Genomic DNA, 25674 nt, shown 5'->3' with positions numbered 1-25674 from the left:
ACTCAATATAAATTAAAAACATTATTTTGATACAAGTCAGATATCAAAGTGGTTCCGACCTTGAGGATGCAGTCAAAGGTGGAAGCTGAAGTTATGGCAATGTGCCCTTTTTAAACAGAATGGAGATCCTAGTTGTTTTGTCTGTCTACACTATACTGTAAATACTGTCTGGTTGTATGTAACTCTTGATCACATGGAGACTTTATTAAGTGACTTTATTAAGTTTATTAATGTTTCAACTATTTACTGTCAGTCACACTGAGGCCTTATCAGTCATACATTAACATACACAAAACTAGAAATCAGTCCCCATTACAGATACTAACTTGACCTAGATACATTTATGATGATCTGGAATTCCAGTGCGTGCGTGGGTGTGTGTGTGCGTGTGTGTGTGTGCGTGTGTGTGTGTGTGTGTGTGTGTGTGTGTGTGTGTGTGTGTGTGTGTGTGTGAGAGAGAGAGAGAGAAAGAGAGAGAGAGTGAAAGTGTGATCTGATTGTTTTTCTGTGTCCACTGGGACCTTCCAGACCTCACTGTGGATAATTGGCTACAGGGAATAACTGGATGTACGGCTTCTCAGTCACTTTGCGTCTGTCCTGGTATTCTGCATCTGTTCTGTCGCTTGAGACTCATTGTGCGATCAAACAGACGTTTAAGAACCCTGTTAGGTAACTGGATTATTGTGTTTGGACAACAATAAGTCGAGTGTAAGTGTTCTTACGGAAATAATAAGTGCTTACTTTTGAGCATAGACTGTACTTGATGTTATTCATGATTGTATTTGTTCTTTTTCATTGTTGTATGGTGACCGCGAATGCCAAAAAAGGACCTATGAACAAACCGGTTATTATTATGATTATTGTTATTAACCATAATGAAGTTTTTCTCTACCTTTTCTGTTCTTTGGTAATCGGCAATAGAACATAGGCTGTTTTCACCATAACACCTGTTTTTGACCATTAAACTGAGAAAAAGTCTTTTGTGACACCTCAAACATCTTAACAGCAGTTTCCTTATGTAAAATAACAAAACGACACGGAGAAATTGTTCTTGATGGTATACCAACAATTTATTTAGAAACACATGACAATGCTTGACATCTTAACATGATTTCTGCCGCTGATCGACACAGCAGCTGGGGTGTTGGATTTCCACCCATTCGTGCTCTCGATCATCTCCGTCATTTTTTTTTTTTTTAATGCAGTTGCGTAATCCTATAGCCCACAAGGTTCCATGGCCTTCTTAGGGAGAACATTTCGATGGGTGTCGTCGGCAGTGCGGTCTCCTGTGGCCCCTTTGTGCAGGACGACTGCCCGGTCCTACAGCTCAGAGCCCACCAAGGAGAAAAGTGTCCCCTATGAGAAGACGCTCCAGCAGGAGGATGGAGCCTCCTCTGGACCTACTAAACCTTTACCCAGGTTAGTCTAGTGGATTGGAAGATGTTTGCTATGTTCTCTTTTTACTTTTTGTGTCATTAAATACATTTTGTGTTCAACTCTTCAGTACTTTGTGCTAATATAAGGAGGCCATACAAATTCAGTTGTCATTTATAATCATCTGCAAGGAGAATATGTGAACTTGCTGTAGTTGAGTCATCATTATAATCACTCCTTGAAAGTCCTGTTATTTGTCATCTGCCTCAGGTCCGCTGATGTTGTGGTTATTGGAGGAGGCAGTCTGGGCTGTCAGACCATTTACCACCTGGCTAAAATGGGAGTGACAAACATAGTTCTGGTAGAGAGAGACAGACTGACTTCTGGCACTACGTGGCACACTGCAGGTAACAAACTAAAAGACACAGACAGGTCATAGGAGTGTTTGGAGCAAATTGTAAAACTCAATACAAAAGCTAAAGAATCTTGTCTTAGATATAGTTAAAAAAAAACCACTCAAAATCCACGTGGCTACAGAACCAGTCTTACTACAAAGTCCAAAGGTATCTAATCTGTTAAAACTATGTCTAGTTTAAACCGGAGGTTGTTCTTTTCACTGTTGAAACGTAGTGTAATGTGTTGTGTTTCATTAGTGATACTTGACAAGATGTTAACCACATAGCTGGAACACATACGTCACTTTTTACAAAATATTAAGAAACAGACTGTTTTCCTCCAAATCTCTCCTTCTGTTCTCCCCACTTCTGCATCCCGTCATAGAAGTACCCACCTAGATCCCACGGAGATATTGCAATGTCAGTTTATTGCTTGAAATTTCCCACACACACATATGATTTCTACTTCTACCCACAATATTTGAACTTTTTCTTCAGTCTTGATAAGCTCCCTGTACATTTTACAGAACCTTTGACTTAGTATCAGTGACGTGAGGTCAAGGGAGTCAGGTGAAGCACGGCCTCACCTGTCATCATAAAAGAAAAGAAAAAAAGAAAAATGGAAGAAATACATTACATTTGTACTCAAAATTGCTGAATTTTCACATATACTGCTGAAATACTGAGAAGAGACCTGTGGTGAGGCACCATCCAGCCGAGCCTCACCATGGATTGATCAATGGCTTGACTAGCTGTGCTGGCATGCTATACAAGTGCGATCGTAATGCTATCTCTCCATATGTTGCTATCAAACATGTTTGCTCTATGAACTAAATTTCCATAATTTAGCTAATGTATTTAATGTACAGTTTTTTTTTTGTCAACAACTGTATGTGTGTAACGTCTTTCTTGAGTTGAGTGGTCCTGAAACCGCACGGAAAAGGCATGAAGTGAAGCACACAGTTCTCGTGCCGCATGGTAGGGGGCGCTGGTGATCCCAGGGATACGGCCGAGGATATACTGTAGTCAGCGCGTCAAGCACAGCCATTCATTTGTTTTCCGCTCGCCTTGTCTTACTATAAAAATGGAGGATTACATATCTCACCTCAAAATTTGTATGTGTAAATAATTCTACTGAGACTTTAAAAATAACCCACTCACTGTTGCTTATTAAATGGTGAATAAAGTACACTGTAGGTTCATATTTTTGTAAACATGTTCATGTGATTATGATGAAGTCAGTGCCTCACCAGCCATGAACCTCACCACACGTCACTGATTAGTATGTCACCTGCACACATTCTCAAACCTTATGGATGCCTTCTTGTGATTCTTAGTATGTTACTCACTTTGTGTGTCTGTTCACCAGGTCTGCTGGGGCAACTCCGTCACAGTGATGTGGAAATAGAGCTGTTAGCCCACACCAAAAAAGTTGTTAGCCAAGACTTGGAAGAGGAGACAGGTATTCACACTGGCTGGATCCAAAACGGAGGGCTCTTACTTGCCAATAACAAACAGAGGCTGGACGATTACAAACGCCTCATGACGGTAAAGATTGGATTGCTTGGCCTGTAGGCTTTTATGATGAAAATATGGTGGGTAAAAGAATGAAAGGCTTAGCATACAGCATAATTTAAGTACAGTACTTGAGGGATATGTGTTACTGTTGTATTTTCCTGTACATTGTATGAAATATGTACCTGTTTTACATTTTTTTCTACTAACAGCCGGTCTGCAAAGGATAGAAATACTAGCTAATCTTTAACCAGTAACATTCAATCCTATTCACTCACACGTTGTGTAGCGGCTGCACATTTGGACATCAAAGTGCATAGAATGTGTGGTGTTGCTGTCCTATTTAAGACTAAAAGTTTTTCCTACTGATAATCAGCAGAAGAGTTCATCCATTTGTGGTGCTGTGTTCAAGTCAGACTCGTTGATTGTGCATAATGTCCACAAGGAATTTGGCACTTTTAACTCTGAAGCAAACAAATGAGCTGCAATTAAAGAGTACATTAATAATTTCACTGAAGTCAAGGCAGATCAGACATTTGGATAATAGTTAACTTATATAACATCAGTATAAGAGTCCTCAGACTGAGGTCCATAATCAGATAAGATGCCTTACATGCACATTCCTCACATGCACGCTGTCTCCCTGAACTCAAACAAACATTTCTCTGACAAAAGTAACATGGGTTACACCAGGGCTCACACGTTTCTCAGCATGGGAGCTACTAATAAAACAAGCAAGTCAAAATCAAATCAAATCAAATCAAAAACTTTATTACAGACTCAAGGTCCAGATATATTTTAAAAAAAAAAGACATCGCATAAATACCAAAAACAAATTCATGATTACAAATCATCTCCACTGAGGGCCTCCCCCCCTCAGTGGTTCCCCAGTTTTGTGGGGAGGGACACAATGCCACTCAGGACCGCTCAGTGGGAAAAGCTGACGGCTGTTGATCAGGGATGAGAGAGAGCACAGGACCAGAATATGTCGACAGGGAACTTCCACTGAGTATTCCCCGGACTGATGTTCAGTCTCTTGATAATAAGATGAATGTGCTACATTCCAGAACATGCACTTCACATGCACTGAATTGATCATTCCAAATTGTTCATAGTTGCGCATGCTTTTGTTCGTCTTTTGTGTAGTAAGAATAAAGGGGATTAACTTTATTAATCCCCTTAACAGATGAATTACTCTTTTCACTCTCTATACGTGACTTTTCTTGTGTCAGATACATGATATATATACCTCTCTAACCTCTCTGAACACACACTCTGACTCCCACCTGGCTTGAAACCTCCTGCTCTCAGCGTCCACCTTCCTTTTAGCTATTTTTGAGGAGGGGAGTAGCTAAATTTAATCTTCGTTCTGACTGCTGATAAACAATGAAACCAAAGCCGGCTTGCTGCAGTGACTTCTCCTACCGTTGCATTGTGGGTAATGTAGTTTCTCGCCTGCGGGCCTTGACTTTGACATACAATATGTGATTTAGATGGTTGAACAGATACAGATACAGATAATGGTGCTCTCGCTCATCCTTACTAGCAACCCCTGTGACCCACGAAAGCAGACTAGTCTTTTGTTGCAATTGGCACATTTTTTAAATGCATCAAATTCAGAACTGCCATAAAATATTCCAAAAGCAATAATATTTAGAGAATGTAAATGTTCTCTTCATGCTATTTTGAAATAAATATGGTGCTCCAATATTTTGTAAGCATTACACTCTTTTTCGTGGTTACATATTTTGGACGGAACTATCACTGTTACAGTGGTGAGACAGAATGAAAAGAAAGGTCATCACACTTTGAATTTCATCCATGTATTCAAAATTCTTTAAAGTTCAATAGAATTCAAAATAAAGGTGCAAACAATTAAGTTTTTTTTTTAAAGTCTTAAATATTTGTGCTGTAACTATTTTGAAGAAGTTGATATTGAAATTGTATTTTGTCGCTATTTGATTATTTTCTAGCTTGGCAAGGCGTATGGTATCGAGTCTCATATCCTGTCGCCTGCAGAGACTAAGGACCTTTATCCTCTGATGAAAGTTGATGACCTGTGTGGATCACTTTATATACCAGGGGATGGCGCCATGGACCCAGCGGGGGTGTGCACGGCCCTGACCAGAGCTGCCACTGCCCGGGGAGCTGTGGTAATGGGAGCTGGTCTGTCGACTTGTGTAGTTCTTATTGGAACAGCAGTACATAATATCAAAATTTTTAATTCTTCATACACTCCATTTTCATTCATTGATTCATTTTTGGTAACTACTTATTCTGTGGTGGGTCTCGTCAACCACACAGGAACAGGGAGAACACGGAAAAGTCTCAGGTTGTCCCAACACACCTGCTTGGTTTGCTACCTAAAGTGGTGCGCTACACATAATTATCACTTGTATAATGTATATTTAGACCTGAATTCTAGTTAGCCCAAGAAGATCAGGTGTTAGGAGTTTGAAAACTGACGATATGCAAGTAAAATTATACACTAGAACAAGAACAGAAAGAGAAAGTTTTGAATTTAGGATGTACATGAGGGCTGACAGAAACAAGCTCAGTGTTTCTATTAATGTTGCATTCCAGTGGTGTCAGAATACAGTATTTGGAATGATTAGTTCCTAAATGAAAAAAAGTGACATTACACAATTAAACTCAAAGGTTATTCACACAAGTTGCTGACTTTAACATATTAATTGCAGTCACATAATGGATGAAAGTAAATATTTGTTTCGTATTTAGAAACCTTTTATCAATTACCAGAATAAATACCTTTTTAAATGTATTCATAAGTATGGCAATCAACAGTGGTAAAGAAAACACTCAAGTCATCAACGAATGAAAAGAAAACTGTGCTACTCTGTCATCCTGGACAACAAAGGGGCGGCAGTAGCCTACAGGCCCCTTGTGTGTGTGTGTGTGTGTGTGTGTGTGTGTGTGTGTGTGTGTGTGCGTGCGTGCGTGCGTGCGTGTGTGTGTGGGGGGGTATGGGCCTGTACTCACATATACGTACTTATATTCGAGTTTGCTATAGTGGAAAGGTAATTTCCCTTACGGGGCACAATAACTTTCTTTTCATTTCAAAGAACTTTTCAGGGACATACTGCACATACCAAGTGTGCAGATCATTATCTGAAAATGCAAAGTTTGAAAAGTAAAACCTTGCTACTTGCTTTCTTTCTAATGCGCAGAGGGGAGAGACTGGTTTTAAAAAGAAACCTGACACCACATAGATTTAGGAGAAAATGGACTTATTCATTACCTCAGGAACAACTAAGCTTTTTACGTTATTAGTTGTAACAATGAGCTTTTTCCCTAGTCGTCATTTGTTTATTCTTCTTCACTCAAGTTTTGGTCCTATCTAGAAAGAAATAGATGACAGAGGAAACTGTTTTTAGTCAGAGACTATACTATCACAAATAAGTTATCACCACAGTATGTCCTCAGCTTAGTCGCCATATCCCATCAGGAAAACCATCATTACTTTGCTCTTTCAACCAAATGACTTGAGGCTTCAAAATGGTATTCCACAAACCAGTTGATTAGAAGGACTTCTCTGCACATTGAAAGCATCAACAACAGTCTCAGCATTATTCCCATGCTGCATATTAATAAGTCCATGCTGTCCTCTTTTAATAAGGTGATCGAGAAGTGTCCTGTGACTGGGATCCAAGTGAGGACAGATGACTTTGGTGTCAAGAGGGTGAAGGCAGTGGAGACCCCTCATGGAACTATTAATACACCCTGTGTGGTGAACTGTGCAGGTGAGATTATAGATTGAAGTTGAATAAATAATGACTTACAAACAATTCAATTTATGAATAACCTCTTGAAACCAATCATGTTCGTATGTTGAGAACGAGCTGTCTTTATATATTTTTTTAATATTTTAAAGTTTATGGAATGATACATACTGTGTGTTACACAAAGGTGCGTGGGCTGACAAGCTGGGGAAAATGGCTGGAGTTAAGGTTCCTCTTATTTCGATGCATCATGCCTACGTGGTGACAGAGAGAATTGAAGGGATACAGGTAAGACCTCAGTGGGTCACACCTGTGCAGCTTTTTTTTAAAAAATTTTTTAACCCACTGCGTAGCAGCAGGGTAGTTTAAACAAGCATTCATTTGGCATTCATTTGATAATGACATTATGGGTATTTCTGCAAACACATGTGTTTTTGGACTCATAAAAAGTGGTTAAGCATGACTTTTTCTTGTGTTGAAAATGATCACAAAACCTGCCTTTCATATTCAATACCAGTTTTATACTGAACCATACAGTCGGTGGCGCAATTTAAAATTGTTTTACTGTAAAAGAATGTTAATTTAGCTGTCTTTTTCAAAATAAGGCTAGATTAAACATTGTTAATGTTTATGCTGATTGAAAACGGTACTGTATTGTAATTTCCAACACCTTAACTCTTTTAGACAACATACCACAAATACACTTTTTCAGTGAATTTCCTTTTTAATTGATGTTACACTGGAATTGCAATTTGACTCAAATACTACAATATCTCAAGTAAAATAAACATAAATAAACATACAAAAATACAACAGGCAAAGAATGGGGCACCAAGAAGCAACAACATCATACACACGCTTCAATACTTACATCTCACAATGCTTGATTTATAGTGAAAAAAAAAACATGGTGCAATTTTCTCTGGGATTAATAAAGTATCTATCTATCTATCTATCTATCTATCTATCTATCTATCTATCTATCTATCTATCTATCTATCTCTATCTATCTATCTATCTATCTATCTATCTATCTATCTATCTATCTATCTATCTATCTATCTATCTATCTATCTATCTATCTATCTATCTATCTATCTATCTATCTATCTATCTATCTATCTATCTATCTATCTATCTATAAATCTATCTATCTATCTATCTATCTATCTATCTATCTATCTATCTATCTATCTATCTATCTATCTATCTATCTATCTATCTATCTATCTATAAATCTATCTATCTATCTATCTATCTATCTATCTATCTATCTATCTATCTATCTATCTATCTATCTATCTATCTATCTATCTATCTATCTATCTATCTATCTATCTATCTATCTATCTATCTATCTATCTATCTATCTATCTATCTATCTATCTATCTATCTATCTATCTATCTATCTATCTATCTATCTATCTATCTATCTATCTATCCTCAAAAAATTAGGACTGTACCCTACCTTTCCATAAATTCATCATCTGCCTGTAATAAGTCTGCATGACTCACAGGGGGCACTGTGACATTGTAGATTTCTGACTATTGGTTTAGGCTGCTGAATCTTTGTGGGTGATGAGTGTGTATACTTATATAGAAGAGAATGGGGGAATGTTGCTATTAATTCTACTGTACCTATTTCAATATAACTTTGTGATTTTGTTGATGTTATGTTGGATTTAGATAGTGGACATATGCGTATCTTCCCTTGTCCTGTGGGTGACAGTGATTTAAAGGATTTCAGTGTTATATAATTTAAAGGGAGCTTAACCAGCATTACTGCGACATCATGTACACTTAGTAGACATTAGCCCCATGACAAAATGACAAACAGGAACACTATGCCTTCAAGAAATCTGTTCACACCAGGATGTTTTTTTTTTTTTTTTGTCAGACCAAGCAACTGAAGTATCTGTGTGCAGTGGTTTTTCCAAACAGTATCAGCACCAGGGATTTAATGATTAATGTTGAAAATGGGACTTACTAAGTTGAACTGGTTCTTTATCTTATATTTTATTTGTTCTCTTGTTTACTTTTGAATGTCATGGGAAAAACTGGGTATCTATTATCTAAATGGACAAGCAGTACTGGTATCAATGTTGATGATATTCTGATCGCAAATTTCCAACTGCTCCCAGGATACTGCTAGACTTAAGGTTCATATGTGTTTTAAAAAAACTTAAGTGAAAAACTAATTTTTTCACTGTGGGATCTATTAAGTTCTTCTTCTTTAATAGCTATGGTTACTTTATATGTATTTAGAGGTACAGTTACTTCAAAATTTTTGGTCCAGCACTCAGTGTTGTTCAAATGTACTACATACTGTACTCACCACAGAGAGGGAAAGACTACTTTGGCTTTCATTATAAGCAATGTGCTGTTTTCCCAAATGTCAGCTTGTTCATTGGTATTTTGGGTTTTTACCCTGAGACCCACTTGACTTTTGAACAGCACCACTCAAATGAAAGAGAAATGACACAACATACTTAGGGTGTAATTATGTTTCTTCAGACACCAGTTTTAGCAGGAATTTTGGCTGTGACTCAAGGAAACTAATGCCGTATTGTACTAAAGTTTATGAAACACTTCCTTTCATATAATAAGGTGTTAATGAAAATTTGCGTTTTTATCTAATATGAGGTAAATTTGAGATAATATAATCAATAGGTTAATGTTATCATTTTAGTTTGATTTTGATTTAAATTTTAATCTGCAGTGTAAAATATATGCACAGCTGAAATTCAGCTTGTATGAAGTCAAACAAAGGTATTATTATTATGATGTGAGTGAATACTTATTTAAATGCAGTTATACCTGCTCTATAGCTTCTAGGAAGTTACGCTAGATGGTGGTTTATCTTTGATGCTTTAAAGTGTAGCACTTTATGAACAGGTAAGGCAATTAAGACTTTAAAATGTGTGAACATGAATCAATGTATTACTTTCCTTTAATGTTTGTGCAATAATTTATCCTGTACAGAATATGCCAAATGCCAGAGACTACGAGGCATCAGTGTACCTGCGTCTCCAAGGTGATGCATTGTCCGTTGGTGGTTTTGAACCCAACCCCATTTTCCTGGATGAGGTAAGCTAGAATTCTCTAAATAAATATTACTCCTGTTTGTTATTTTCTCCACCAACTTCATCTTCTTTCCTTGTTCAATATTTTATTCTGAAGCTCCTAATCATTTAGCAAACAGGGTGTCATCTATGGTAAGAATTACTTGCACATGTTAATTCCGGAAGGCAGATAAGTCAGCATAAAAATGCCCTAAAGCAAGGGCTTAGAATAATACCACCAGACACCCATTAGACAGTAATAGAAGACCCGATGACATTTTCATTTACATATTTTATTTTAATTTTAATTACTATTTAATGTTTGCGTAAATAGCGTATTTCTAATATTTTTTGACAATGTACTGGATTTCTGGAAATCTCAAATATTGTCTCCCAATATTTGATAATTTGTCTAGGAGGTTTGGTCGTAAGCATCTCTGACATTTTTTCTTGATTGATTAAATTAACCTTTAATTTAAGCAATTCATTAATTTCTTTCAATTTGACTAACAAAAGTACAGATAACCAAATATTCACCTGGCCAGTTTTTGTTGAGGGGACCAGTAAATTTTTCTTTTGACACGTCTTCCCTGTCAGACTGACTTTGTGATATTTTTCCAGTCTGGCTTCTTGTCTTTCTACAGAATCTTCAGCGGTTTTACATTTTAGAGTATTTCTTTGTGCAGAAGTATTGTTTCTTTGTTCTCAAGCGTTGAACAATGCTTTGATGTCTTGAGGGAGATGGAGAAAGAAAGGAGATAGAGAAAGGAGTATTAGCAGAGAGACACTGAGCACACTAGAAGACCAAGTTATGATGAGTAGAATTGTTGGCTTGAAAGGGATTGAAAGAAGTTTAGTTTCCAGGATAAAGAACTATACTCCGGGTCTTGCAGTTATAATTATGTAGATCACATTTTGTTCATATGAAACAACTAACATCAGCTCACACATTCTGTAACATTTGATTTCCACCATACTTAAATTGGTGTGTTGGGCTTTTTGGATATGCGGCCTGTTAGATTTGTGTAGGAGGAAGAATTTTACGGAGAGACAGTCAACATTGCTTGGTGTGACTTGTAGACAGTTTCACTTTGGCCCAGCTGACAAGAAGGGAGTTATGGAGGTCCAACTGTGAGTAAATTAAAATTATGACAAGGGACTGCAAGGAAATTTGTCTGATTTGACAAATGTTGATTCCCTCGTGTGAAATAGTTGACAAATTGGACTGAGTCTTTTAGGACCGTGTTGTGGCTATAGTCTGATTCAAAGTCTGCAGCAGCCCTAAAGACATTGTTGTAGGGAATGCTGCAGATATTACCAACAAAACAAGTTATTGTTTGCTTTATGTAGTTGGTGTTTTCATTTTTTGAAATTGAATTTAAAAGGTAAAAAGAATGGGACATTTTGAAATGGAATAAGGTATCTATAGGTAAGGTATCTATAGGCAACCTTCCTAGTCCGTTCGTTCGTCTGTCTGTTAGTCCACCAAATATCTTTGCAACTGTTGCAGATAGAAAGATGAAACAAAAAACACATTACTTGGGCGGTGAAGGGGATGAAAATGAGATTATGACCCTGACCTTGAGAAAACTAGGTCAAGGTCAAATTTTAACTTTTGTACACTCAGAAACTGGATAAGATAGAAAGATGAGGGAGAAGGCCAGTGTGAGTAAGACCGTGGATCAAAGTTACTGCTTTGATCTATGAAAGTAGGTCAGAGCACTAGCTTTTATCTTTGACCTATGCAAGCAGGTCAGGGTAAATTTTTAAATTCAGGGGTGTCGCGGGATGTTGCAGTCTTTGACTGCATTGGTTCTTGTTTGTTGTTGTTGTAGGGCAAGAACAAGACCCCCTGTAGTTTCCAGTGGGTCTCCACCAATGATCAAAGTGAACCTAGGTAGAGGAACTTTGGAAAATTATCACAAGGGAGGTTGTGTATTGTGGTGTAAAAAGTTTGTCTCTCTGTTAAAATGCGTGAACGCTGAATACATTTTAGACTCCTGTGTTTCGTTGGTGTTACAGAATGAAACTCTCACATACATTTTTGCTTCATTGGATTTAATTGACATTTGTTTTTCCAGGTGTCTGATAGTTTTATCTTCCACCTGTTTGACTATAACTGGGATGTATTCACACAACATATTGAAGGTGCGGTCAACAGGATTCCTGTTCTGGAGCAGATAGGCATCAAGTCCACTGTTTGTGGACCAGGTACACAAACACACACGCATGCACACACGCATGCACGCACGCACGCACGCACGCACGCACGCACACACACACACACACACACACACACACACACAGAGCTTTTTTCAGTTGAAAAACAACATAAAATTATCTGGAAAATATGTCATCTTGTTGGTTAGCCTGTATATCTTAAATTTCTTATCTATAATGTGTTCTCACTGTTTTCAGAATCATTTACAGCAGACCATAAGCCACTGATGGGAGAAGCTCCGGAGGTCAGGGGCTTCTATTTGGGCTGTGGTTTCAACAGTTCTGGTAAGTACTCCAGCAAAGAAAAAGTTTCAGAATAAATGGATGACAGAAGAAACATAAGAGAAAGATGAGCACAACACAAAGACAACAGAGAAGGTAGATATAAGATTGTCAATATCATAAATTGAACCTAAAACAGATGATGTGTCTCACAGTTGTATGCTTTCAAGTATTATTTGGCGTATAAGTAATTATTGATAGAACACAAAATTGTAGTGATAGTGAGGTCAAAGTGAAATAATTATCTGGTAAAATATAAAAAGACAAATGGCAAAATTGTGTTTTTCCCCTAAATTTGACCAAGTTGTTGACAGTCTCAAAGCACAAATGGATAACAAAGTCCATGGACATACAACAACCCAAGTCATTCCATTACTTACTGTGGGAGCTTTGACATGAGACAGGGAGGGAAATGTATCGCAGCCATCTGAGAGAATGTAGAAGATTGGTAGCATTAAGGGTAAAAAAAATTCCAACAGCCCTGACAGGTAGTTATAAGAGAGGAAAAGACAAAAGGTTCAAGTCAAAGGTTATGAACAAAGCAGAGCTGCAGTACTAGTAAGCAAGCATACACAAAGTATTTTTCATATTTGTCCTGTAACTTTGAATGTAGAAGTGTTCCAAAACATACATTTTGTTAAAAATCAGTTATGCCAAAACATATTCTGCATGAAATTAATATTTAATTCTTTATTTAATAAAAATGCGAGCCAGACTAATTGCTTCAATGTGGATCAAAACATGAACTGAATTTGTGGGTATCTAACAGTCTGAATCTCATCAGAGGAAGAAGGTTGACTTACTGGACGTCATGTAATTATAATTAAAGACCCATGGGTTAAAGCATAATTCTTCAGCAGAAAAAAGATGCAGCTAAAATGTGAATCTGAATTGTGAGAGAATTTAAAGAAACCAAATGAAGTGGTGCTCTGTAAGCCCTGCACACTGAGCATATTTTATCACAGAAATACAATGGTTCCACACAGGCACTCTGAGAACACCAGAGCAGTTTGCCAAGATGGCAGAAAGATTGGTGCCACATTACAATTCGTGTTAACATTTTGATCATGTAAAACTTGTTTTTAACTAGAGGAAATAAAGTTAACATTTTTTGGAATAAACATAATGTGTATGCTCTTGCATTGGTAGATAATGAAGAGAGCATGAATTGTGAAGTTGTGTTTTTTTAAGAAACACACACACACACACACACCCACACACACACCCACACACACACACACACACACACACACACACACACACACACAGTAATAATCTAGCATGTAATAAAATAAAAGTGAGACTCCTTTCAGTTTTCTGTATGTCTTTTTGTTTCTTCTGGTTTTTTTTCTCAGCATTTTTGGCTCTAGGCATACAAAGACAGTAGAGATAATTCACTGCAAGCTCAAACTCAAAGTCCACAAACTCACTTTACGATATCCCTAAAGTAGTCAAAATCTCCAGGTTTGCCTGGAGCTCTGTCTACACTGAGACTGTATGTGTTGCTTAGCAACTAAAGTTGCTTATTATTTTTCCGTCCAGTATCAGATAATCATGCTGAACTGTTAATGTCCAGTTTGTTCATTTATCCTGCCCATGGTTCTTTATTGGTACTAACTGCTGTTAATTGCACTGCACAAAAGTACCAAATCGAATTACTCTGTCTTTTTCTACCCTGACCTACTTGCGTAGGTCAAGGATCAAAGCTAGTGCTGTGACATACTTTTATAGATCAAAGCAGTGCTTTGATCTGTGGTCTTACTCATGCTGGACTTTTCCCTTATCTTTCTATCTTATCCGGTTCCTGAGTGTACAAAAGTTTAAATTTGACCTTGATCTCGTTTTCTCACGGTCAAGGTCATCATCTCATTTTCATCCCCTTTGCCACCCGAGTAATGTGCCTTTTGTTTCATTTTCCTATCTGCAACTGTTGTGAAGATATTTGGTGGAGTAATGGACGGACGAACCGACAAACACACGAACACAAACATCATCGCTTTGAAGCGGGATGTGGAAATGGATCTGTGTTTCTTCGCTACATAATTTCTTTTTTATATATCATCAAATTAGATGTTCATTGGTTTCAAACAGATGGTCAGGGAAGAATAAATGAGCAACAGAAGTGGAATGAAGACGCTGATAATCTCATCTTCCTGTTGTTCTTGGGTGTAAAAAATTATAGGAGACAAATTGATTTCTGTTCATTTGCAGGTAAAAAAAAAGCTATCAAGGAAAATACAAAAGTATTTCTGTGACTATTTTCCCAAAAATATTTGGGATATTAGACTTAGAAAATATTTTGAGTGTTTATCCTGAGTAGAAAGTTACTCTTTAAGACTTATATATTGGTAAAGTAATGCTTTGCAGTAAACAAGACATTTTAATCTTTCTCTTGGAGCCAAAGACAAGTATTTATTTAAGCCATATTAATTTCTATGTTCAGGTGATAAAAACTCTGGCATGTACTGTACATGTAGTCTTTATGTGACTCAGACTCACCTGAAAATCAACATTCTTACAGGGGTGTTATGGTGGAGGAGGATAAATACAATTATATATGTTGTCTCCCTCTTGTAAATCTTTATTATTGCTAGTGGCGTCACTGTAAATGAGTGGGGGAGAGCAACTATCTTAAAATAATCTGAGAACAATGGAGAAGAGAGGAGGGGGTGGTAGATAATGTTATGCAAAGGAACAAATGTTTGAAAAGCATAAAAGAACAATAATAGAACGAGTTACCAATGGCAGGGAAGGAAAGAGGAAGTGCAAAGCCACATGAGGTGATGATGAGAGGAGTGGAAGCATGAGCATGAGGGTTTACACACAGATACACTCTCACACAACAGTTTGGTAACCTAAGGTGACATTATCAGTGCCACTGCCTCCACATTGTCTTGGGAGAATTCAATCATCACCGCACCCTCCTCCCTCTATCCCTTCACTCCTGGCCATCTATCCATCTGTCCATCCATCCTGCCACTTAAATGTCCTGGAGGGGAATTGCCCACAGGTGAATGAGAGATGGACAGAGAGGGCGATTGAGATGGAAGGATTAAGTAGGGATGCAAGGCTGTGATCCTGCGTTGTGAGGTTTTACTGATAGTACAGTACATACACTTTTAGCACACACAAGAAGATGGTTGCTAATAGGAAGTAGCACATGAACACATGAGAGGTACGGGACTAGATAGAGAAATATTTTCCAGTGTTCATTTGTTTGTGACGTTGGTATCAGATAGATTTGTCCGACTGCTGAGGTCCGGTTGCTTAGGGGCAGCTGTGAGCAAGAGTCAAAAGATGGAAGGTCAAAACAATCCTCTGTAAGTCATGTGACGTATACGGTAGCTGTACCAGGGGACAAATGACCGTTTTCCAGATAAAGGAGATGTGACAATACTCCAGAAAGGCATTCACTGGGGAGGTCTACCATTTTTTTCTTCTTTTATTTCCCGACTTCATTTTGTTCATTTTGTTCATTTTGTTGGACCTAGTAATCAGAATTAAAAAGTTGGAAAGTCACTGCAGATAACAGTAAATTTCAAATGTTAGGTTGACTGATTGATTGACATTGATTGGGAAATTGATATTTTTACTTTTAATGTGCTAGAAAAATAGTGAAACATCGCAATCACATCGAAGTCGGTCGCGAATGACTTTAAATACTGTAATCATTGAAAATGAGGATTAATTAGCTAACTAAATTTTAAATGAATGTGTTTAGCGGAACGTCACTCTGACCTCTTTTTAATAACAAGTTCTATATCTTCTGTCAGGTATGATGCTTGGGGGAGGTTGTGGTAGAGAGCTGGCTCACTGGATCATACATGGCCGCCCTGAGAGGGATATGTATGGTTATGACATCAGGTACAGTGAAACACACAAAGGATTTAAGCTGTGGAGTTTATTGCAGAAAGTGTTAATATGGCGAAACCGTATAGTGCATAGTGTCTAGCTTTTGATAGACATTTAGTCAGGGACCAGCAAGGACCTTCGCGACCTTCTTCTCTTCTTCTTCTTAAAAGAATATTGACGAAATTTTATTAACAATAGTGTTTTATAATGATACTGAGTGATTCTGTGTCCGATCTCAGGCGTTTCCATAACTCCCTTAAAGATAATCAACGCTGGATCAGAGAGAGAAGCCATGAATCTTATTCCAAAAGATACTCCGTGGTGTACCCGTTTGATGAAACGTTAGCCAGTCGCAACTTAAGGAAGGACCCTTTCCATCAGGTGAACGTTTTGATTTCCACTGCAAATGTCTAAATTGGGTCTTTCTGGGATATCAAGGAAGCAACTCTAATAAATTTTTTGTGTGTGAATTAATTGGAATCGTTTCAACTATGACTAAAGTTGAGGCTTTTTCGTCTGTATATTTTAACCATTATTTTTATAATAGAAAGCAAGAATGAAACTAAGAATGAATGTATGGTTTATTGGTCTAAAGATACACTAATAGATATACACTGTATAATCTTACTATGAAAATGCACTAGAGTGTTTTTAAAATAAAACATTAATTGGCTTCTCCATCTGCTCCAGTATATATATATATATATATATATATATATATATATATATATATATATATATATATATATATATATATATATATATATATATATATATATATATATATATATATATATATATATATATATATATATTTAGTTATGATATTAAGTGACATTGGGGGCTTTTTCCAAGCAAATGTTAGGTAGGCAGAGCTTATATTTTCTGGTGTAATATGAAGGTGGTGTTATATATCTCCCTCAGAAGGTCACATAGACCACCTGAAAGCTAATATTTGATAACTTCTATCTTTAGAGAGTGTGTGGCTAGTTCCTGTTATCCTCTGCTTTTTTTTTTCCCTCCACCAAATATCCTTATTTCTAATTTTTCCTGCCCACCTATGACCTCTACCTCTTTTGATACTAGTCTCTTTCTCTCATACTTTCTAGCAGTTTCATAATACATGCATTTTGTTGCTCATACTTAGGTTTTTTCTTCCCGTGGCTACATCTGTTTTGGTTCTTGTAACAATATGTGCTCTGTGTTCGATAAAATCTTTTTAAAATGTATTTTATTTGACTCAGTATCCACAGCATGCTTTTGGCTAAGCGTTGTAACCTTGATAAATCACATCAACTTGTAAACAATGTGGGACACAGGTGTATGTTTTTAACCTAGTGTCAGGAGAGAGTGTGGAAGAGTTTCATGGAGACAGAGCCATTTATAACAGATGGTTTGGATCTAAGAGGGATAGATGAGACGGATGCCATGAAGTTTGTTGGAGAAGTTTGTTGTTCCTTGGTAGTGGAATGACAAACCAACTTGGAGGTCTTTGAGACAACAGGCAGTGTATGAGAGGACAACAGCAAAGTGGACCATGCAGCTACTGGCTCTGTTCTCAGGGAAGGTGGGGAGAGCAGTGTCCCCTAGGTGGGGAGAGCAGTATCCCTGAGGATAAAGTGGGCAGTCGTGGATCATATGAGGATCACTGTTAGAGAGTCTGGGGCGCCATGTTTTTGCTCAGCTGGCAGGTGCAGCCACTTGAGATCTCATTTGGTGATGGGAGGATCATGGGGCATGTTGGTGCTAGAACAATAATTGAGGGGTTTGTAGCAGAGACTTCTCCATACTCCAGTGTCATCACCCATCACCCATCATTATCGTTATGTGGCAGGCAGAATCCCCATCCGTCAGTTCAATACCAGTGCCCTGCAGAAAGCAACTCCCTGCCTCCTCAGGGCTCTCCAGCTTGACCGGTAGTCCTTCCCAGTCATAATTCTGCAGTGTTTTTTCCCACCTCAGGATCTTACCAGTACAGGCTCTGTTTTCAAACGAGGAATTGTACAAAGTGAGTGAAGACATTTTGACAGGAGAGGTACACGCCCGATTGTTGATGCTCAAAAACCATTGAGAAATTACTTTCCCCATGGCTTATTTTAACTCAATGTCTGTTTTCATCAGGTCTGAGGTGTAAAATTGCACAATACCAACTAACCAACCAAATGAGGTTTACAGGGTCAAACTCCAAACAGGACTGTACTGTTGGATCTCAGTGTGGTTTAAAATCAATTTGTCAAGCTAGTCTTGAATTGAGGATGCTAAGCTGGACCTAATCTCATCTCTGAGTGTTCTTGTTTGGGTTTTTTTGACTCTCACGTCTTCTCTGCTTAGGTTTACAGGCAAGCATCTGATGCAGGCAGACAGCAGTTAGCTCTGTATCTTCTCCCCAGTACCTACATTTATTAATGGGATTTCTGCACATAAGACAATAAATGATACACTTAAGTTTGGTCGTCGATGTGATTCAACATCATTTCCCTTCTTCTCTCGTCAGAACCTCTTAAAGGGCATCTCTATCATATTTTATGCATTAATGACCCACTTAGCTTCCTTTTCCTGTTCCAGACTTCGTTTATGTTTAAATGTTGTAATTTCTATCACCACTCATGCAATTAGTCAGTCATTCAGAAGAGATTATTTTCACATGACTTGTATTGGAAATGTTGTCAGTGTATTTGTAGATCATGTCTACTGCTTTTGTAGAGACTGATCTAATTCTCTCTCTGAAGCCTTTCGTTTTGTTTTTTTAAAAGCATTTTTGCAGAACTTCACGAAAGCATAAAAGCATAGTTACTTTCATATGGTGTGTAAGGTTGTGTGCTTCACGCCATGACAATAATTATTATGTTAATGGTACTGCTTCAAGTGGCAGACTTTATTTTTAAATAAAAAACCCCCCACTGCATTGAATTTTCTGCATATTTTTATAATTCACCACCATTTGTAATTAGTCAATTGTGTTTATACATAAACAGAATTTGCTTGCCATGTTTTTTAGAAGAAGAAGAAGGAACTTTATTGTCATTATACAATTTTACAATCATACAATGAAATTGCGAAGTCAGATTGAGAGTTGGTCGGGCTATGGCATTCCTGAGTGCGCTTACCAGTGTTGGCCAAAATGACCTAAGGGGTCCTTACATGTCTGTTTTTCATGATGTCGGAGGGGAAACAGGAGTACTCGGAGAAAACTCATTCAGACACGGAGAAAACACTTTTGTTCTAAATGTAATTTTTAAAACTTGGAGATTTAAATCCAGATATAGACTCTCAGGTTATAGACTTGTATCCTCAGAGATGGTGTTACTGGTTGGTCCAACTCCCCATTGGAAGCCCACTGAACTCCTGCAAATTGCTCCCTGAGGGCCATCACCTTGTAACCAGCCTCTCTACTGCTTGAAAGCCTCAGATAAATGCAGAGTATGAAAGGGTCTAATTAGTGTATTATAAATAAGGCTCTATCCTATGTATTATGCACTGAAGAACTTTGGTCAGCCATGGAAGCTCTTCCTGTGTAAATAATGAGACTAATCTATTTTTTTGGAGACAAGGTGGGATTATTTCAGAACACTAACAGGCCATCTTTGACACTCACACATTTTCTCCACCCGAGTAGCGTGGATGATAAATACAGCTCGGTGTGGGAAGTTCTGGCAAGAGACAGGTAGCTGCCTGCTAAGAGGAGAAATACCTACCCACTGTGGGCAACTGTCAGTTTTAACAAGGGGAATGGTGAGCACTGAAGCATCTTATTTCAACGCTGGTCAAGAGATCAAGAATTAACAAGAGAAATATGTTACCAACAGTTTGTGCAAGAAGAAGGATTTTATCATCACTTCCTTCCATTTTAATTAGGTTTGAATTGTTGAAAATTTCCCAACAAGATTCCCAAAGAATCTTGTGCTGAAGTCATAAGATAAAACACTATACCTGCTGCGGGGGGGAGCTGCAAAAAATTACTTATGCTGCTCAGATTCAAACATTGCACAACCTTGCGGTTCTGGGTATGAATGGTTGAAGTTGCTGATTATGTAATAATACATAATGAATAAAAAATAAAAAATAATATTTTCTTATTAGAAATAAATCCATTTTTTAAATCAGGCATGATTTTATGCTGCTGTTACAAAGTAAAGACTGAATAAATTGATTTTTTTTCTGCTTTGTCTTATGTGGAATTGTTTATTTTAGGTGTTGCTGGAGCAGGGCTGTGTGTTCCAGCAGCGAAATGGCTGGGAAAGACCAGGCTGGTTCAGCAAAGAGGGACCTGCTCCAGTGAGACCTCACACACATATACTGGATACCAACGATTTAGTTAGATGCCTGTACCATTTTTTCCTGAAGGCTAGCTAAAGAGAAACTATTGGATCAGACTTCCCCACGGCTTTGTCATCATATATTTAGAATTTAGAAATGCTGTTTAATTCATTATTGTCTGGTTCTTCTTTTGTCTTTATTATTGTAAAGGTTAAAGACTATGATTACTATGGGGTTTATGACATTGAGGAGCATGTTGATTACAAGTACCGTGACTTGCTGGCCAGAGAATACACCTTTGATTTCCCTCCACATCATGATGTGGTAAGTGTTCAAGTGTCATTTCCAGAACTGAACTGACACGTGATGCAGTATCAAGCTTGCAATAATTAACATAATGTCAAACAGTCTGCATGCATTTTGTCCAACCTTGCAGCCTTGTCCATTTCATCAAAGCCAATCTGCACAGTTGGCATACCATTGTTTCCTCCACCTTCTGCCAAAAATCTCCCACATTAATCCTGCAATATCGTGGATGGACTGCTTTGGTTTCCAGCAGAATAATATTATTAAATTGCACACAATGTCTTGCTTTGTCAAACGATTATGGGTCAATAGATATCAGGGCCAAATGAGTATGAACTCTCCCTGATGGGATCATGGCTTACATTTCATAGAACGTAGCAGCTAGTAACATCCACAGGGGTTGGCCTGAACATCAAAAACCCTAAATTATTTCTGGCATTTTAATTTCATGGTTGTAATGAACAATTTTTTTTGAAGGATATGGCTCCAAATTGTCATTTTTTTCATGTTTTGCAAAGAGAAGCAGAAACTGTGTTAATTTGAGGGTTTTTCTTTTTCAATACAGATTAAGAATGAGTGTCTCTCATGTAGACACAGTGTTGCTGTGTTTAACATGTCCCTCTTTGGGAAGTTCTATCTCACTGGACCAGATGCCAAAAAGGCGGCTGATTGGTTGTTCACTGCTGATGTCAACAAAAAGCCAGGTCAGTCTGCTGCAGCATGAAATTTATTGTATGTACGCATAAGCAATACAGTCCACTGATTAAAGAAGTATAATTAACAATACATTCTACTGTATTGTCTCTCCAAGTAGTTGTAGGCAAGGATCCTCAATTACAGGCGAAGGTGCAGTTTAAAACTAAATTGATGAATTCATCAATGAAGGGTAGCATGAGTAAAAACCCAAGTAAAACTATTTGAAGTGAAATTGCAGTAAAATACAGGCAGTTCATCCCCTCATAGCGAGGAGAATGAAGGATAAACAAGAAGGGATTCTCTCTCCTCCCGCTACTGGGACTTCTCTTTTGAAGATTGTTTACGATGTGTTCAAAAGAGTCTGACCTAAGGTCACCAAGGCTATGATCACCAGGCAGCACAGAACCTGGACAAAAAGATGTACCACAAGAGTTCCTGTGTACTATTATGCTGTTTTGCCATCATATACCATCAGCAGCTGCCACAGACAGCTTACAGAAAAGGGAAATACATGAATGATCCATGACAGAACAAATATCCCACAGGAAACAGGGAACAACAATACAAAATGTATTCTTATATGCAAAATTTGAGCACGGTTTTGCGACCATTTCCTAGAGAGTGATGACTTTCCATAATAAGTGTAAAGAATATGAGTTCAGCTCAAAAAAATCTTTTTTACATGTACATGTTGACGCAAAACCTGGATTATGCACAAATGATCTATCACAAACAACACTGACCTCACTTTCAGGTTTACTTATATTCTGAAGGTTGTATCTGCTGGGTTCCTAGAGACTTCACACTTTAAATCACAGAGGTCTGCCAGGAGAACACAGTGTTGATGTGTTTTCATGTGTTTCAGGCTCCACTGTGTACACCTGCATGCTGAATAAGACAGGGGGGGTGGAGGCTGACCTGACAGTGAGCAGACTGGAGCCTGGGGCTGCCAACCTGCCTCTGGCACCACATTCTGATGGTGAGAAACAGAGTGTGTGCATCAGTGCTGTTTCATGACTACCTGCTCGTCTCTTGTATTTACAAGCATTATTACATTATTTTATCATTATTATTACAATTATATTACAAGCAGAAATACTGAACCAAATGCTTCTCAAGCAGATGGAGATGCGCAACACCTAACCTGAAATTTTCTATTTGTCATGTAGACTGGAAAGCTGTTTAATAATCACAAGTGTGTGTTGGAAGTGGTCTTTCTTTTATCATATTTTTATCCGTAGAGACAAAAATAATCACAGTTTTTATTTGTTTTTCTCATTGGTGGAGGCAATCCAGTACCATGTTGTATTCAAGTGTTAATGAAGGGGATCAACTCCATATGTGCCTATCCCTTTAGGCGATAATTGAACTATCCAGTTCAGTGAATTCAGTCACCTTATAAATCGCATTTTAAAAATTTAAAATTTCATTCCAAAAATAAGTATAAAAATGCAACAATATAAAAATGGACCTGTAGCAAAACAGGAGCAGAAGTACAGAGTGGGTATTAAAACTAATTCTGTCTGCACTTCACTTTGGCTCCAGGTGGGATGAAGGACCTTTTTGGATTTCACATCCAAAGTGCTCCACAGAAAAATACTTTTGGTTATATATCTTGATATGGTAGATCTCTACATTATACAAACAAAAGACTCAAAAGAAATACTTTTCTATACATACATTTTCCCTTATTTTCAAATAGTTGCAAATAGTTTTGCCTGATTTTCAAATAGTTGCAGAACAACTATTCAAATATATAATTTTGATGTCATTGTTATGTGCTGTCGACAACATGTGGCTGTACTTAAATCTAAATGTTAAATGTTTCTCTTGTGCTTCCCCCAATGACTCGATTCCTTTTCTACCTTTGTTCCAGGTGATGTCTATTACTTGGCTACTGGAGGTGCTGTGGCTGAACACAATTGGACCCACATTAAAACAGTTTTGCAGGACCAGGGCTTTCGCTGTCAGCTGACAGACCATACAGAGGACATGGGTGTGATCAGCATCCAGGGACCCAAGAGGTGAGATTTAACAGAATTTGCTGATGAGATTTGTTTTTTAAGTCAAACATTAAAAAACAAATACTTCATACCGCAATACTAACTGAACTCGAGGTGAAAACATCAGCCATCAATTATTAAAAAATACACCACAACTAGAGGATTCATTCGTAAACAAACATGAAGCAGGACCTGTAGAGGGATGGAACAAACCACAACTGAACACAAAAAACTGAAACAAGTCAAACAAAAAGTTGAAACAGAGCACAAGAAAAGACTGGAGGTATAAAACAAAACAAAAACAACATATACAACATGAACAAAAAAGAAACAGAAAAAGCAGAACCTCCAAAATAAAGAACCCAATAACTAGGATCAGAACACATTGTAAGCTGTTTGGAATATTTGCCTGGAGTTAAGACAAGACTGAATTTCTATCTCTGACATTTAAGCTGTTAAATTAAATAAAGTATGTTCAGCTGACTTTATGTTATATATCATGACATAATACATCTACAATTACACATTCCACATTCCTGCAGTAGGAGGACTGAGAATAGGGCTGTAACAGTAACAAGTCATATGAATACTGTTAAACATAGACTGTCGGGTTTTTAGCTTAATTGTTTTTTTTTTACCCTATGTTAACCAAAAATCAGCAGCTGCTAAGATGACATTTTTATTGGCGTTTACTCCCTTGACATTAAAACTGTTAAAGATGAGTGTCTTCTCCTGGACAGACAACGGTGTAGGTAAGGTCCTTAGACAATAGAGAATCTTCTGCAGAGCAAACATTGCATTTTGTCTAATTAAGAAAAATCTTGTGATTTTTTGAATATTTTGGAATCGAGGAATAAACATGTCATTTGTGACGAGACATAGTCCGGTGGGTTTTGGCTTCGTCCCAGCACTTTGAGTTGATTTCTTCATTTGTGGCTGAGAAATTATGTAGTGCAAATATGATTACAATACAGAAAATTTAGGCATAGATGTAGTCCAATGTTGTCACTTTGTTCTGCTTTCCCACAGCTTTCCAAGGCCTACCCAAGCTGCCTTCACCCCATCTCATTCTCTGAACTCCTATCTCTTCTTCCCAGCTCATGTCCTGTCCTCTCTACATCACCATTCTCCATCTTTGTTCTTCCCTGTTTCCGGCATCAGGGTTAGGCCAGCCTGTGTAGGCTGTGTCGATTTCTTCTCCTGGAGGCTTGTCTTATCTTACTTTCTCCCAAGTTCCTGTTCTTGCTTTCCCTCTTTTAGATCACATACTGATCTCTCCTCCACACTCCTTTTTTTTCTCAGCTGCTTATTTTTAAGGTCCACTTTGTTTCTTTTCTAATGTACCTTCTGCTTTTGTATCTTGATCACACCAGAAATCAAATGTTGGGGTAAATGACATACTCTCAGTGTCTGGGTGTTTGTCAATTGTCTGCAGATATTTCCTCATGTTTGTGTGTATGAATGGATGATACAAACAAGACACAGCAATTCAATTATCCTCAGCTGTTCCACTTTGTTTCTGCAACATATGAGGATTGGCAGGAAATCAGCGCTCCTCTGTTTGGGTTTTTGTTTTCTTGAAAACAAGGCGGATCCCTCAAAGACAGAGAAAATTGCAGCATCTATTGAAACAATGCATTTTATTTCTCCAAGAGATGATTCATTCTCTAGAGAAATTGGAGTGTGTTCACTCTTTCACATTTTCTGTTAAGCAGCTCATCAGCTTGGTCCAAAGAGCAATTAATAAGCTCATACAGTATGTGGTATTCTTTTTGGGAATTATGGGATTACTAGTAAGAAAACGGTATATGTGTTTATTCATAGCTAACCATTGTCAACCCCCCTACACACACACACACACACACACACACACACACACACACACACACACACACACACACACACACACACACACACACACACACACACACACACACACACACACACACACCATTCAGTCCAGTTAATTAT

At 37.8% G+C, this 25674-nt stretch overlaps 1 protein-coding gene across 1 annotated transcript in view; it reads left to right on the top strand.

The window, feature by feature from the left end:
* Positions 1-569: 569 nt before the first annotated feature.
* sardh (sarcosine dehydrogenase) overlaps positions 570-25674 on the top strand; it is a 28644-nt gene continuing 3539 nt past the window's right edge. Inside the window, exons 1-17 of the mRNA XM_068334619.1 lie at positions 570-706; positions 1206-1419; positions 1645-1781; positions 3139-3317; positions 5258-5437; positions 6922-7045; positions 7212-7312; positions 10008-10112; positions 12169-12298; positions 12506-12592; positions 16363-16453; positions 16681-16822; positions 20633-20716; positions 20909-21022; positions 21570-21708; positions 22566-22679; positions 23577-23724. Of these exons, the coding sequence (XP_068190720.1) occupies positions 1235-1419; positions 1645-1781; positions 3139-3317; positions 5258-5437; positions 6922-7045; positions 7212-7312; positions 10008-10112; positions 12169-12298; positions 12506-12592; positions 16363-16453; positions 16681-16822; positions 20633-20716; positions 20909-21022; positions 21570-21708; positions 22566-22679; positions 23577-23724 (2060 nt within the window). The 5' untranslated portion in view covers positions 570-706; positions 1206-1234. The remainder of the gene's footprint in view (positions 707-1205; positions 1420-1644; positions 1782-3138; positions 3318-5257; positions 5438-6921; positions 7046-7211; positions 7313-10007; positions 10113-12168; positions 12299-12505; positions 12593-16362; positions 16454-16680; positions 16823-20632; positions 20717-20908; positions 21023-21569; positions 21709-22565; positions 22680-23576; positions 23725-25674) is intronic.

Source organism: Antennarius striatus, chromosome 15 (assembly GCF_040054535.1).
Source record: "Antennarius striatus isolate MH-2024 chromosome 15, ASM4005453v1, whole genome shotgun sequence".
Taxonomy (NCBI): Eukaryota; Metazoa; Chordata; class Actinopteri; order Lophiiformes; family Antennariidae; genus Antennarius; species Antennarius striatus.
The sequence above is the reverse complement of the archived record's forward strand: the minus strand, read 5'-3'. Positions and strand labels throughout refer to the sequence as shown.